The following is a 15,498-nucleotide window of genomic DNA, read 5'->3' as shown; positions in this document are numbered from 1 at the left end:
TGTTGGAGATAGTTAGAAGGGAGAAGGGACAGGATGGGTGATGACTTGCCATTGACACACCTCTTTACCTGCTTCCTCTCTTCCTACGTACTCTCCTCAGCCCGTTCTCCTGTGGGGAAACAGGAATTAAAGTGCCTTGCCCAGCAGACAATGAAGCCATTTTCAAGGAGTTTGAAAAGAAGTCATGGCAAGACCAATGTCTAGGCCCAGTGTTAGTGTTGAGGACAGAAGACACTTCTCAGGGGTATAGTTTCTATGGTGGCTTTGCTGCACCTTCCTCTGGAAAATTCTGCTACCTACTTTGTAGCTCTCATGCATAGCCAAGCCTTTCATTTTACAGTTGGAAAACAAGCCTGAAAAGCTAATGCACCATGAGGGTACCTACATTTGTTCTTTGGCTTCAAGGTCAGAGAGGACACAAAGGCCCCTGCACGCACAGTGCGGAAAGAGGGGAGGCTGGGCTGGTCAAAGCCTGACTCCGTCTGCATCTCTGCTTTGCCACAGCTGGCTCAGGGTGTTTGTCATTTAGGAGAAGCCCACTGGAAAATAAAAAGCAAGGCTTGTGGCCTGTGCTCCACAGATGCTTGAATCAGAATTACATGTCAAGCTTATTAAAAGGCCGATCGCCTCCAGGACTACTCGAGATGCACACTTGAGTTTGAAAACTACCCTCTTAAAACTTAGCACTCAGTCCTAAAAGACACAGGATGAGTGAGAATGCAGTCATTCATTCAGGACTTGAACCTGGTTTCTGGAAAACGAGGTGTTCCCGTCAGGCTCTGGGACTTGGAGCCACCAAGTGGGCTTCCACATTCCCCACCGAGGTGGAAAAGGCACGAACAGTTCTCTGTGGTCCCAGGGGCCTGGGGTCACCGGAACACTGCTATCCCCTGGAGAATCTGCAAGGGAACTTCTCTCTTTAAAGCTGCCAGCAGCAGCTTTAAAAGAAAGGTGATGTAACTGGCCAAATCTTCCATATAGGAAAGTAGTGTTGAACAGAGGGAGAGACGCAACCTGCCTGAAAAGGACACAAAGGGAGCGAAGACGTGAACAACGACGAGAAAGCCCAAGAGTATCTACAAAGCCCAAGGTGAACAGACGTCAGCTCCGCACACAGCCTTCCTTTCCACCCCAGCAGCTGCGCTGTTCGCCTTCTTGCAGGAGCCTTGTTTGGTGTCACTAAACCAGCAGCCAGAGTCACTTTGGTGTATTTAATGTCACCATGAAACTCTTTGTGATTGACTAGCTCAGCAGGGTGACTTGGAATAAGAGCCTTTGATGGTCTCAACTGGATAAAAGGAGTTTGTTTCTGAAAGCAATCTTGCAGAAGAGGGCCTGTGATCAGAAGGAAGGGAGGAAATGGTTTTCAAGCATAGAGGGGATCGGATAGCGCCTATGTGTGTGTGGGGAACTATATATATACATATATATCTATTTTAATATGTTTTCTATCAATTACAGCTTCCCACACTCCTAGACAGCAGTTCTCAAGGTATCAATCTGAGATCCTGGGGAAAAATATTATCTGATGTGTCACCAAGAATTCAAGAAGTAAGTGGCCCGATGATAGTAATTATAATTTTGTTATATCTTTCCACCATTTTAATAATTTAATTTTGCCTCAAACCTGTTCAAGGAGAAATATATTTGATCTTTCCATCTAGCAATTTCAAAGCACCTGTTTATATTCTAAATTATCTGTGCTCCTGGGTCAGAGGCAGACAGAAAGGAACCATCCTTCTGATTTCACGCCTCGAAAGAAATACCACCCTGTCTGGTGTGGCAAATTATCAACAGACTGACAATCAAATCTGAGTCTTTTCAGTACTGATGTGGTCCAATATTATGCTCTTAAAAATCCACACACACCTATACCGCTAATAGTAATAGTATATACTTACACAGTGCTTACAGGTGCTGAGTCTTACATATATCAACTCATTTCATCACAAAGAAAGTAATTGACTTTTTCGTGTTGTTTTGTAAAAGATGCACGCGTTTTAATTAACATCTGATTGCACAAGCCTTTGGCTGTATAGAAACTGATTCTCTACTCAGTAGATGAGAGGTGCTGGGAGAATAATGACGAAGACACAGATGTGGTCACTGCCCTTGTGAAACATACAGTCTAATGGGGAAGAGAGATGTGAAATAAGCAATTACCTTCAAGTGTGATGAGCATTATGAGAGGGAGGCAAAAGGTGAAATATAATTTTCTCCAAACTTCTTCCCCCTCCAGTATTCTCAGCTGACTTGGGCTTTGCCAGCCTAGAACATTGCATGGTTGGAATCTGTCTTCAGAAAACTGAGCTCAGCCTCAGCAGAGTGTGAGCAGAGAAGTCAGAGAAGGGCCCATTGTCCTGATTGCCACTTGCTGCAGTGGGAGTCTCTGTTTAACATTCTTTCCTTCATAAGCATTTAAAAAATTCATATCAGTATAATAGGGTTGAAGTTGATAGAGAATGTAAAAAAATCCCCAAAGCATCTCAACACTCTTCATTCTGTGTAGGAGTTCCAGAAGTTTCTTGCCTGTCTAGATAGCAAGTCTAAGCATTTGTGATGTAAGCTGAAGCAGATGGCCCAGTTTATATTAACAGATACTAGACCATTCGACCCTGAAACAGATCCTTCATCTCCGAGTGCTTTGATTAAATGAGCAACATGATAATAGTAATAACCCCTTAGATTACCATCACAATACTTACTGTTGTTGAAGCAATTTGAGATTCCAGCTTTATTATTGAAGCCTAGACTGTGGTTATAGGCATGACTCACTGTGTGGATTCTACAGGGCGCTCAACAGGTTCAGAGGGCAAGTGTTGGCCTGCGGACAGAGAAGGGATGACAGGTAAACATCACTTATTGCAGCAGGGGAGCTGTTTTCAGTCTCACCTGATTGAATCTTAATCGTTTTTCAAATTCCCAAATGCCTTTAAAAATGAGTAATAAAGTGTGTTCTGGGAATAAAAACAGTATTGTTTTTATTTCCTATTTTCCCCTAAAGCAAAGCCAGATGGCATTATGGGAGCCAAGACCCTGGCAACTCTGGTAGCCCTCAACTTAGTTGCCAGCATTACAGATCTACCTTCAAAGGGTGAGGCCAGAAAGTGCCATGGGTACCCATTTGGAGAGGAGAAGACCACCAGCCTCTTCTCAGTTTAGCACAGAATTTAAAAAGTGTTTTTCCAAGAATGGAGACTTCATCTGGTCTATATGTGCTTGGATCTTAAAACACATACACACAAATAAACACACACACACACACACTAAAAGAAACCACAAACCACACATTTCAAAGAAATGAAGAGTTCACATTTGGTAAAATTAAGCTAAGAAGAAGATAATTTTCCAAATATAAGAAACTAAATTCTACACTATTTGACTAAAGAAATTTATCTGACCTTGCCTTTCTAGGACAGATCCATTCCTGCATCATTTTGTTTCCCGGTTTTTTCCAGTATCCCCATCTTGGTGGGATCACAGAACCCAAGAACTGGCTGACAGTGAAATAGCTCTACATTCCCCCAAGGACACATTCCCAAGGGAATTCAAATAAAGGGTACTAGAAAGAGAAGCGATATTAAAATGCTTTGGGATTCACTTGTGATGTCCTTTAAGGCTCATCCTAGTTTCCTCCTTGGCCCTGAGTACATGGCAGTAGGTTTTTATTTCATGGCTGAAATAAGCATTGCTGACAATAGGAATGTTTTCTTTCAAATGGGGAAGTCAAACACATATGTGGAGGTCTCCCCAAACTTTGAAGCTTTGGCCTCATGGTAGACTATGATTCTGACTGCCTTAAAATAACCCGAAGCCTTTGCCTTGCCCTAGTTCATCCATCGGCCAAGTGTTCAAGACCTGCTGTGGGTGACCAGGCCCCTTCTGCAGACAGACGGCCCAGAGACTTTCACACAGCTGATGGGCATCCTGTCTGACCTCTTTTGTGGCTACCCGGAGGGAGGAGGCTCTCGGGTGTTCTCCTTCAACTGGTATGAAGACAATAACTATAAGGCCTTCCTGGGGATTGACTCTACAAGGAAAGATCCTATCTATTCTTATGACAAAAGAACAAGTAAGTTTTCTGAGTTGTGCATACAAATCGGCTTCCAATGTTGGTTAAGCTGATGGTTTGACACGTCCCTGGGAAATCAGTCCTCGGGTTGACTCTCCCTCCACCTTGTTGAGGGTCCCTCGGCAAAGAGACTTCCCCTCCCAGAAAGCCCATTTCACTCAGTAGGAAGGGGCCGGTGCTCATAAAGAATTCTGGATGTAAGCCATGGAAAGAACTGAGACCCACTTGGAAAGGGAACAGAGGGGACATTTCCCACTGATCTGATTGACCTGGGGTTAAGTTATGGAGGAAGAGAAGAAAGATAAATGAGGAGGCAACCCAGAGTTGCAAGCAAAGCTCAGGTCAGAAGGGCCCTGGCAAGTAAACATGGCTCTGGGATGTTTCTACAAACACAATGCTCTGAGAGTCTGTGTGTATAGTACCAAGTTAGGTTCCAAATGGCAAGTCCCTGGCAAGTCATCTTTCCCACCTTTCACTGCTTTTTTTTTTTGGCTCCTGTGGGGTAAAGAAGGGTGGGGTGGGGAAGAAATGCAACTGGGTGACCCTCTAGTTTAAAATTGAAAAGAGGCAGCAAGGCACACACCAAAAGCATCTGGGCACTGAGATAGCCACACACAACAAAGAAGTTAAGCAGCTAATTGAAGGGAAATTATTGAGACTAAAGCTGAGATTCCAAGGGGAGGCCTCTCGGTCTCTTTCATCTGTGAGTGGCCTCTGCTTCTTGGAATAATCGCAAGCAGGCTTCTCAGCCTCCTTCTTCTCAAGCAGAATAAACCACAGGGCAAGCCCCATCCTTTGTTTCTCTGATGAGGCCCCTATTGAGATGCACTGTGGCGTTTTGTTACTTACTAATGATGAGCTCATTATTGGTGTGGTACAGCGTATTAATTTAGGTTATTTGTCAAATCCTCCAGCATGGAGTTGAATGACACATGTGATGTGAACACGTTAATGACTATGTTTAGCTCTGAGCAACCGGGAGTTTCTATGAAATCTGTCCTTCTCTCCGGCAGCGACCTTTTGTAACGCATTGATCCAGAGCCTGGAGTCAAACCCTCTAACCAAAATAGTGTGGAGGGCGGCAAAGCCTTTGCTGATGGGAAAAATCCTCTTTACCCCGGATTCCCCTGCAGCACGCAGGGTACTGAAGAACGTAAGATCCCAGCTGTCTTGTCCCTTCTACCTTGGACTGCCCAGAAGAGTGTGTGTGTGTGTATTTTACTGTGCCCTCTCAGTAGTAAGCCTCATGTTTGTTTTTTGCTAAGTAGACTCTTGGGTTCCTTCCCCATCCACAGCCATCATTGGAATGCACCCCTGCCTGGGCCCTCCCCTCTCTGCCCGGCATCCTACGATGAGGTTTTCCTTCCCAGCACCTGAGTTATATCCCTAATGGAAGGGCTCACAGTTCTCTGAATCCCAGCTACCTGGAACAGACAGAGAGAGAGGAAGGGAGGAAGAGCATTTGCTCACAGGAAGTCTAGATCTAGCTTTAATGAGGTTCTGAGACAATAACATCACCAATATTACATGTACTTCTGAGATACTAAGAAATTAGATTCTGTCAGTCTGGGAGGCTGGAAAATAGTAGATCATTCTGGGAAATATCAATAGACCAAAACAATAAAGACACTTCCCTGAAAAGCCTTTCCTAAAGCTTGAGGGTTTGTGATGGGGCAGGAAAGATACACCAAATGTTCTCTCTCACTTTTTTTCTCTCCATTCTTTTCTCTGTCTCTATCTCTGTCTGGTTTTAGGCCAACTCGACTTTTGAAGAGCTGGAGCGCCTTAGGAAGTTGGTCAAAGCCTGGGAAGAAGTCGGGCCCCAGATCTGGTACTTCTTTGACAAGAGCACACAGATGACCATGATCAGAGTACGGATGGCATTAGAGGTTGGGAAGGGGAGTGGGGGAGAAGGGCCAAGAAAGTTCCATTTGTTTCCTTTTCCCAGTAAAGGGTTAATCACTACTGTAGTAAGATCAAAATATAACAAGCACCAGTTCTAGAAGCTGTCACCAAGTGGAGTCATTGACTTTGGGTGGGAAATCTGTTTCTTGAATTCTAGGGGAAATGTAAAAACTGCCACAAGACCATTGGCTCCCTGAGGTTTCTTGCTTTTCCAAATTCACTTGAGGAACTCAGATCCACAGGGCCTTCTCCACCAGGATCCAGCTCCATAACTGCAAAGATGATTGCGTGTATCTGTGTGGCATCATTTTAAACTTCGCAAAACCAGGAGAAAAGAGTCCTATATAGCAGGGATAATTAAAAGAGAACGAAACTCCTTAAGAAAAAGAAATCTCCCTGTATACCATTTTGCCTGTCCTGCTTCCCCCACCCCATATACATACCTTCCCTCTCTTATAAAGACTCATGTATTTGGGGAAAATGGGATATAGATAGATACACCTTATGATGAAAGAAAACCCACTAGCTTTTTAGGGAGGCTTAGAGTTTATCCCTATTCATTAAAAATTGGAAATGCCATAAAAACCAGACCAAAGATCCTGTGGAATTTCTAAAGCTGTAACTGTATTGCTTCTTGCTAAGGACACCCTGGGGAACCCGACAGTAAGAGACTTTTTGAATAAGCAGCTTGGAGAGGAAGGTATTGCTGCTGAAGCTGTGCTCCACTTCTTCTACAACGGTCCTCGAGAGAGCCGGGCTGACAACATGGCCAACATCGACTGGAGGGATGTATTTGACATCGCTGATCGCACCCTACGCCTGGCTAATCAATACCTGGAGGTAAAGGGCAGCAAGTCACCTGAGGGCCACACTGGGCCCCTTAAAGACAGCCCTATGGGTGGAGCCAGAGATCCTTCAACAAGTCAAGTGGTCTTGGGTTTCAGCTCTCGTTTTCCCTACTGAAGAAACAAGAATTCCCACAGCTCCCAAACGAGATGAACCCCTTTCTCTAACAGCTTATCCACCCTTAAAACAGTTCCCTCTCCAGATCTTCTGCCTGGAACAGCTCCCTGACTCCTCCTTGGCTGCTCCTCCTCCCTTGTCGCCCATAAAGTGTCCGTGTCCATCCTCAACTCTCTCCTGTCTGCCATTGCTTCAGTGGCTGTCCAGTGTCCACCGAACCTCGAGTTCTGAGGTCCCGCTCTTGCTGGACACTCCCACCCCCAGGTTGTATAGACATATCAGACTCAACATGTCCAAAAACAAATTCGTGTTCTCCCTCCCCGTAAAACTCACCCTCCTCCAACACTTCCTATCCTGCTCACTGTCCTCAGCATTTTTCAAATTCTTAAGCTAGAGATTTTAGGGTCACCCTTAATTACCCTGCTTCTTCACCTTCCATACAACAGCCATCATTTATTGAGTGTTACTTTGTGCCAAGCACTGTGCTAAGTGCCTTTACATATCGTAGCTCATTTAATCCTCACAATAGCTCCATGACGTGTGCACTGTTATCGTTCCCATTTTACAGATACAGACGCTGAGGCTTAAAGAGGTTGAATAAGATCCCGTCACACAGACAGAGGCAGTAGAGGAGTCAGAAGGGCAGGCTCTGAATACAGGCACTCAAGATCTGCATCCTGTCTGTGACACCTAACAGCTGCCCTTGGTGCCACCAGAATTTCCCCAGACTGTGTGACGCTCCCCCTCCAGAGCCATGGCAGTGGCCGCACAGACTCCCTAGGTGGCTTCAGAAGGGGCCAGGTGTGGCAGCAGCACCACCAAAGTTCAGGTCTTTGCAAAGCGATTCCCAACTTGTCTGAAGGCAAGAATGACCTTGGGTGCTTTTTACAAAACAGATTCCTGGACACCAGTCCAGACTGACAGACTGAGAATTCCCAGGGAAGAGGTCTGGTAATCTGTATATTTACAGACCTATTGGATTGGTGGGGCCTTGGAGTCCCCTTGTACAGTTACTCAGTTGACATGGCCTTCCTCTCACAGTGCCTCTACCACCTAAGTCCCCATCCCTGGCCATGCCCACCACCATCCACCACTGTGGTTACAATTACAGGCAGGACTCTCGGAGGGATGGAGAGGGGCTCTATTCCTTTATTCTGGCAGAGTGGAGTTCAGCAATTCTCACAATGTTTTTGCAAGGCACTATCAGTAATAACGAATATTTCTTGTCTTTTGTCTGACTTGACATTTGCATGGTGACATAAAGATCTTATTTTCTTGAAGGATTATTTTTTCCATATAGATTGTGCTTACTGTTGCACCAGGCATGCAACAAATACTTAGTATATTTTCACTGCTTAAATGGTTAAGAATCCAGTCTCTGGAGCCAGTCTGCCTGGGTTCAAATCCCTGCTAGGTAGGCCTCAGTTTCTGCATCTGTAAAATGGAAATATTAATCGTACTTACCTAATAAGCTTGTTATGAAAATGAACTGAGTTAATTCATGCAGAGCACTTGGAATAGTGCCTGGCATATAGTAAGCACTTAAATATTAACTTTTTAACAAAATACAAACAAATAAAAACTATTGTTTAGGAGGAAGAGAGTGGTGCTAGCGAAATCAGGCCCTTGAGCTGCTCCTGACACTCCTCTAGGGGTTATGAAGCAGCTAATTACCTCCTGCCTCAGCCACCATGACTTCCTGAGGACCTCACAATCCTGTTAGCCCAGCCAGATGCTCCTAAGCAAAGGCCACGGTGGCCACAGGTCAGTGGCCTCCCCCAGGCATTCCTAAGAGGGGTTTTGATGGTGGCAGGGGCCCAGCAGGTGATTATGATGAGGTTTCTGATCTTCCTGCCCTTGGAGGGGAGGAGGATGGAAAGCAAGAGGGTGATGACCTGAAGGCAGAAGGTGGGAGGGGAAATGGGCAGTGAGGAAGAAACCAATCATTGCAATTGGTCCTGGAATTTTCTTCTTTTGTTCCTGTGTTTTGGAAAGTCTGGAGGAATCTTGGAGACCCCGCAGCTCCCATCCTTAGGACTACTCAGTAGCAGATAGGGTGTGAAAACCCCTCCCCAATGGCTCTAAGGGTCTCCCCAGGACAGAGCAGCAAGGAGGTTCCTTCACGGGCTGTTTAAGCCTTAACTGGAGCTCTCCTTTTCAGCAGCACGACGATATCAGAGAGATCTGAGAACTTCCTCCTGGGCCAGCCTCTATGCCTACTTCCCTGACTATTCCAAAACGGGGTGGGGGGGGGAATCATTTCAGGAAAATTAAGCAAAAACACTCTTTAAAATGAAACGCATGCCAATCTAGGTCAATGTGGCACCCAAATGTGACATTGAACAATAACAGAAGCTCCAAGAACTAAGAGCAAAGACCTTTAAGCCTTTTGTCTTTATAGGAACAGAGAGTAATACAATAAGTTTTTTCTTCAACTAATCAAAGGGCTAAATCCCCTTCTCCTCTCCTTGGGGTGAGGCCTTAGTCACTGGACATTCCACTGAGTAGCCTGGAGAGTGTCCCACTGCCTGGAGCTGCCTCGCCAGGTCACTTGGATGCCGTGTTAGGCTACTGCTTGTGGAACCTTCACACCCCTCCCGTGAGGACAAATGAGCCTAGATCTCTGCTGCTTATGAGCTGTGTCACTCTGAGAAGGTCACTTTACCTGCTAAGGCTCCATTTTCTTATCTTTAAAATCCAGATAATAACACGGCAGACCACATAGAGTTGTTGTTGAGGACATATGAGAGAAGTGTGCAGAGCAGTCAGCGTGTTCATGCCATTGATGAGTTAGGGGTGTGTGTAGATGCTCAGCTTTGGGTTCCTCATCTGTTGGGGGTGCTCTCCTTTCCAGGTGGGTGTGAGGATGAAATGGGAGAGGGCTGAGTGCAGAGTAGAGACGTTTGATGCATGGCAGCTCTAACTATAAACCACCTGGATGTCTACCCCTGAACCACAGACCAAGTAAGGAATGTACCATTTTCTCAGACTCAAAAACTTTGTGTAAACATTAACCAGAGACTATGAAGCTACTCTTCATATTAACCTTAGTGAATTGGCTTAGAATCAGAAATGTCAGACCATTCCTGAAGGTTCGGGAGGATGGTTCTGGGCGCCATTCTGATACTTCTGTGGACGATGGTCCAGTGGCTCTGGAAATTCTCTTGTCCTTAGAGTACCTCCTAAAAAAAAAAAGGATCTTCTACAATCTCATTCATCCCATAGTCACATTCTGTCTTTCCCCTGATCCCCTGCCCTTAGCAGGGAAAAGTAAAGAAATGAATGAAAGGCAGACCCCGGGGCAGGCCCGGCAGTGCAATGGTTAAGTTCACACGTTCCACTTCAGCAGCCCGGGGTTCACCGGTTCAGATCCTGGGTGCAGACCTATACACCGCTTGTCAAGCCATGCTGTGGTAGGTGTCCCACATATAAAGTAGAGGAAGATGGGCACGGATGTGAGCTCAGGGCCAGTCTTCCTCAGCAAAAAAAGAGAAGGGTTGGTGGTGGACGTTAGCTCAAAGCTAATCTTCCTCAAAAAAAAAAGAAAGGAAGGCAGACCCCCTGGTCAGAAGGAGGGCAGTGGACTAGGGAGATGGGTGACAGTGACATTTCAGGAGCCTCATGTCTCTAACGTGTGGAGATTCATGTCTGCAGGCCTTCTCATCAGCCTCTTCTCCAAATCTAAAGAGACTGAGGGCAAATGAGCCTTCATGTAGGTAAATATCTGAAGCTGGTACATGTGCACTTTCATAGTCATAATTTATATGTCTTATTCACATATATTTTTCTTCTGGAGAAAACCGCAATTAGAAAAGTTAATAAATTATTCCTCTGATTATGCTTTGGTTAAAAAAAATACATGCTCCTCCCCTTTGATTTCTTTGTTTAGTGAAAGCTTAGCCCTGGTACAGACAGAATACTATCTAGAGTTCACGCTGTATTTTAATGTCATAGTATATTTGAATTTCAGGTCTTGCATTTCACATGAGGAAGCTGAATTCAGCCAAAATTTAATGTGAAAATGCCTCCAATCAAGGCATAAAATTGTCCTCTAACCAGTCATAGCTACCCTTCCCTAAGTCTTGAAAAAACATGTATTCATTAACTCCTTTTTGCTCTGCTGTCACCACAGTCAATATATGTGCATAACTCTTTACTATCTACATGGTGATTATCTTGTTGATGAATTATCAGTAGTGGGATTTTGGGGACTACTTTTCCTCTGTACCTTGCATGCTCCTGGCCACATGTCACTACCACCCAATCAGAATGTGCTCAGGGAGCATATTTTTCATGGTGACCTGAAAAAAAATAGGATTGGGAAGATGAAGTGACTGATCATGTAATGTCTTTAGAATCAGATGTATAGATATTTGCGGAATCTCTGTCCTGTTGCTTTCTGCTGTTGATTCATTGACTCCAGAAGCGCACTGGGAAGCTAAGGTGAACTCTTCCCCAAGCACAGAAGTCTATACCATGAGAGCAATATTATGTCAAGAACCATGAACTGGATCATAAGCAACTCATGGGCAATGACCTTGTTTTATGCCTCATCAGTCTCTCAGAAACATAGAAAAGGGCTGAGGAAGGAGATCGCAGGTGGAGGTGAGCGGGGGTCATGCGTGGAGGGAAGGGACTTGTACTTGAGCCTGCTATGAGCCAGCCCCTATGCCGGACACTTACACGTCGTCTCAGGCAACGCTCCTGACTATTTGCCCAGGAGGCGTAATTGTTATCCTTTTATAGAATTAAAAACTCACTTGCCTAACATCCCACAGCACACAAGCAGGGGATCCAGAATTCTAATCCAGACCTGTTTGGCTCTGAGAGGGAGTTCTTTCTCCTATAATATGAGGGGCACTTTAGCAGGGGCTCCGTAAGTATTGTTTGGATAAATTATATGATAAGTTGGATGAAGGCAGCAATTGCTTTGTAATATTAAGGATAACAGACATTGTTCTGATTGGGTCTTTTCTGCTTGAAAATAATTAGACTTAGAGTGGGAAACTAAAAAGATTTGAGCTCATTGTCATTCACATATTTGCATGTATTGAACTATCTACATCTGAATAAATACAGTTAATCCCCAACCCCTAGAAGCTCACATTCGATTGGCAGAGATAAGCATGTCATTAAATCACGCCAAAGCAGTGGTATCTCCAAGACTGCTAGGACTGTTGTCCATTCAGTCTGATGGAGTGGAAACAAGTTGCACCAATCGATACTCAAAATGTCACAAATCCTCCAAGGATTGCCAATTCTTCCTCCAAATTATCTCCGAAATCCCTCCTTCTTCCTCTCTCCTCTGTTTACAGAGGCCTGTATCATCTCTCTGAGCTGGTTTCTGGGCCTCCAGTCTCGCTGCTTCTGTTCAGCTCCCACATTGCCTCCAGCAAGCTCTTTCTAAAACTCCAATCCCACCATGACATACCCGCCTAAAGCAGTGACCCCTCATTGCTGTAACGGTGAAGTCCATCCCAGTCTAGCCCCTTCACGATTCTTCCACATGATAGGGGACGGGATGCTGCCCCAGGCCTCCCAACTTCTACAGGCTGACCCCTCCCCTCCTCCTGAGACCCCTCCCCCCAGCTTCAGGACTCAGCTCTCTCGTGTTTTAGGCGTTCTTTTACGCACTGTACGCCCTCCATCGTAGCCCTTGATAATTCTTTGTTCATATACCTCACCACCCCCATAGACCTGAATCCCCTAAGGGCCAGAACTCTGCCTTATTCATCTTTTGTTTTCCCAATTTACTTTGGTGGAGCTGCAGTGGCGTAAAGTAGACACCCACACATGTCAAATTAGAACTGAAAATACATTTATACTGGGCCTTAAAGATCGAATTTGCCACCTAAGCAAGGCGGAAGGACAGTTTCAGGCAGAAGGAAGAGCACAAAGTGCAGAGGTGGAAACCTGGAAGCCAATCTCAGAGAGGCAGGTCATCTGGGGAGGGGTGGGGCTGTAGCGTCAGAGAGTGAGTGGGCATGGGGTGGGGCAGTCGTGTCCAGAGATGAGACTAGAAAGCTCAGCTGGCCTGGCTTATAACAGCTTCATCCTGTAGGCAATGGGACACCATCTCTACACTTATTTATGGGCTCTGTGATTTGCGGCAACATTGCTGTTCCATTGCATGAAAAATAAGGCTGATAAACTGAGCTACAGTTTGGGCCATGTTCACTGGTGTGGCTGAACTGGGTGTTTGCGACCAAGTATGCTCTGATGGGTCGTGCCCGGTTCTGTTGATTATTAAAAATTTTGAATATAGTGACATCCACCTCCCAAAGTTGTTGGAATGATTAAACAAGAAATCTTTGAGAGCAAACATACCCTGAAGTCGTCAGCCAGGCTCTTCTGTCTTCCCTTGGACCCAGCCAAATAGGAAGCATTACCTGGTAGCTTTGCCCCTGTGTGAGGCTTTGTGTTCCAACTTGACCTTTTTATTTGTTTCATTATTGTGTTTATTTATTTCAGAAGTGGACATTTTTTAACAGCTGTGCATTTCCTGTCCCTTTGTTTTCCAGTCGTGGCACATTTCCTCACTCTGTGGGTGAACGATTCAGATGTCTGTTCACAGTGCCCAATGTGTTAGCTAAAATTTATTACAGCACCTCTGGCCTCGACCCCACCATCCCAACCAACTCAAACAGCCCCAAGCTGTTTTATCCAGTGGCTTTTTCCATGTGGTGTGAAATGAATCTTGAGTGTTACAGTCTAGATCTGCCAGGAAGTTCATTCTGGGATGTTTGCCCACAACCCTTGGCGTTTTTCAAAAGGAACCCCAGGTGTCCACATTAACACCAGCAGGACCACTTCAGGCCTCCATTGGCATTCATCAGCTGCTTTGTTCTCAGGCTGAGTTTGGAAGCTAAAGATATAAGAGGCCGGATTATAGAGCCAACTTTTCTAGGGGCACAGCGCCCCCTCTCCCTGGAGACTCACCGCAGACACGTCCTGAGCGTATTAGTCAAAAATGTCAGCACTGGGTGCTGGTCCCCTTTAATTATCAGGATCAAACGCAAAGAGAGATTTTCTTCCTTTCTTTGCCTTGACTGGACAACATTTCCCACTTAATAGATAATTTAATTTATCTATTGCTTAAAGTGTTTGAATCAGAGCTGGAGAGGTCACAGTTGGAGGAGGAAGCCTGCTGCTACTGCGGCTTCTCCTCCAAGGTGGTGTTTGATTTAGCTGTGTAAACAAATGCCCACATTCTGGAGAGGTCCTGAACCCAGCTGCCTGCCCTGGACAGGGCGCGAACCTCTTCCGCCAGGGCGAACTCTGCTTCCTGGTGACTCTCTGCAAACAACAGACAAGGAGTCTTAGGACTTGTGTGGACTTCAAATGGTGGTGGCCCTACCTCTGGGTTTCGCTACAGCAGTTGGGAACTGAAAGGGACAAGGAAACCCCTTTGCTTGCTTTACCGCCCTTGGCCATCATAGGGCATTATAATGGTTCTCATTGAGATTCTGGACTCTGGCTGCAACATTTGCCCAGAATCTGCCTCTGAGGCCATAAGACACTGTCTTTTTATTCGCTGAAGATGCCCTTTGAATTCTTTTCCCAGCAGTGGTGCTATCTTTATGTAGAGCTCCCTACACTGGTCAGTTCTTATCTACTTCCATTCTTCCCTAATATCCATCACTACACAGTTTCTCTCTGTGCGGAAACAAATAGCTTTTATAGGTAGACTCCATGGCCTCAGCCTCATTAGAACCTACTATGTTTTAACTTGCAAACTAATCAGACCAGACCAAATATGTCAAAATCAATGACCTTGGCTAAGGGTTTAGTCATTCATCTTTTCCTCCCAACACACTCATGCACACACTCGCATGAATATACATGCCCATTAGCCAAGATTTTAACTTCAGGGATCAGAGCAAGTACCAGCAGGGAATGAGGCCACTTGCTGTGAGGCAGGTGGCCTCTGCAAGAGAATGCAAGGGTGCATCGTGGTCATACCTCAGAGGATGACCCAGGGACTTCGGCTCACGTTCAAAGCAGCTTCCACAATTGCTCTGTCTTGACCTCAGGTACATTTGGTAAGGATGACATTCTGGATTAGCTTCATCAGAGCTTCTTCTGGGTAGAGTTGTCTGACTTTCATCTAATAGCCAATGAGCAACTGTCAAACACCAGTGGGTTGGGATCCACCCGCCCCCATCCCCATTGTCCAGGTGGGACACAGGGCTTTGGCTTCTGTGCAAAGCATTGTCCTCACCAGATGAGGTGCTGTGGATCAGCTCAGGATGGGTTGTGTTCCCAGCTATATGATTCAAAGAAAATAACTGCCTACCTCCCTGGATAACTAGTTGTCATGAATAGTAACCTGGCAGGGGATTAAAAGCCACTAACTTCTGTTGACTTTCAAGATATTTAGCAAAAACAGTAATAAGAATGGTATTTACTGAGTCCTCCTTATTTTTGAGACCTACGTGGTTCAAACAGGCACTCTGCAGAGGAAATTTGCCTCATTCTGCTTTGTAAGTGAGCTCGGAACAATAATCGTAACTGACTTCATAAGGCAATTGTGAGCATTCAAAGGGTTAATACGAGCA

The 15,498-nt window shown here is 45.4% G+C and overlaps 1 protein-coding gene across 1 annotated transcript in view; it reads left to right on the top strand.

Annotated features, from left to right (window-relative positions):
• Positions 1–15,498, top strand: part of ABCA4 (ATP binding cassette subfamily A member 4) — a 135,561-nt gene that overhangs the window by 40,662 nt on the left and 79,401 nt on the right. Inside the window, exons 8-12 of the mRNA XM_070486367.1 lie at positions 1,462–1,551; positions 3,832–4,072; positions 5,086–5,225; positions 5,827–5,943; positions 6,620–6,817. Of these exons, the coding sequence (XP_070342468.1) occupies positions 1,462–1,551; positions 3,832–4,072; positions 5,086–5,225; positions 5,827–5,943; positions 6,620–6,817 (786 nt within the window). The remainder of the gene's footprint in view (positions 1–1,461; positions 1,552–3,831; positions 4,073–5,085; positions 5,226–5,826; positions 5,944–6,619; positions 6,818–15,498) is intronic.

Source organism: Equus asinus, chromosome 16 (genome assembly GCF_041296235.1).
Source record: "Equus asinus isolate D_3611 breed Donkey chromosome 16, EquAss-T2T_v2, whole genome shotgun sequence".
Lineage (NCBI taxonomy): Eukaryota > Metazoa > Chordata > Mammalia > Perissodactyla > Equidae > Equus > Equus asinus.
Note: the sequence above shows the minus strand (reverse complement) of the source record. Positions and strands in the feature narration are given on the sequence as shown.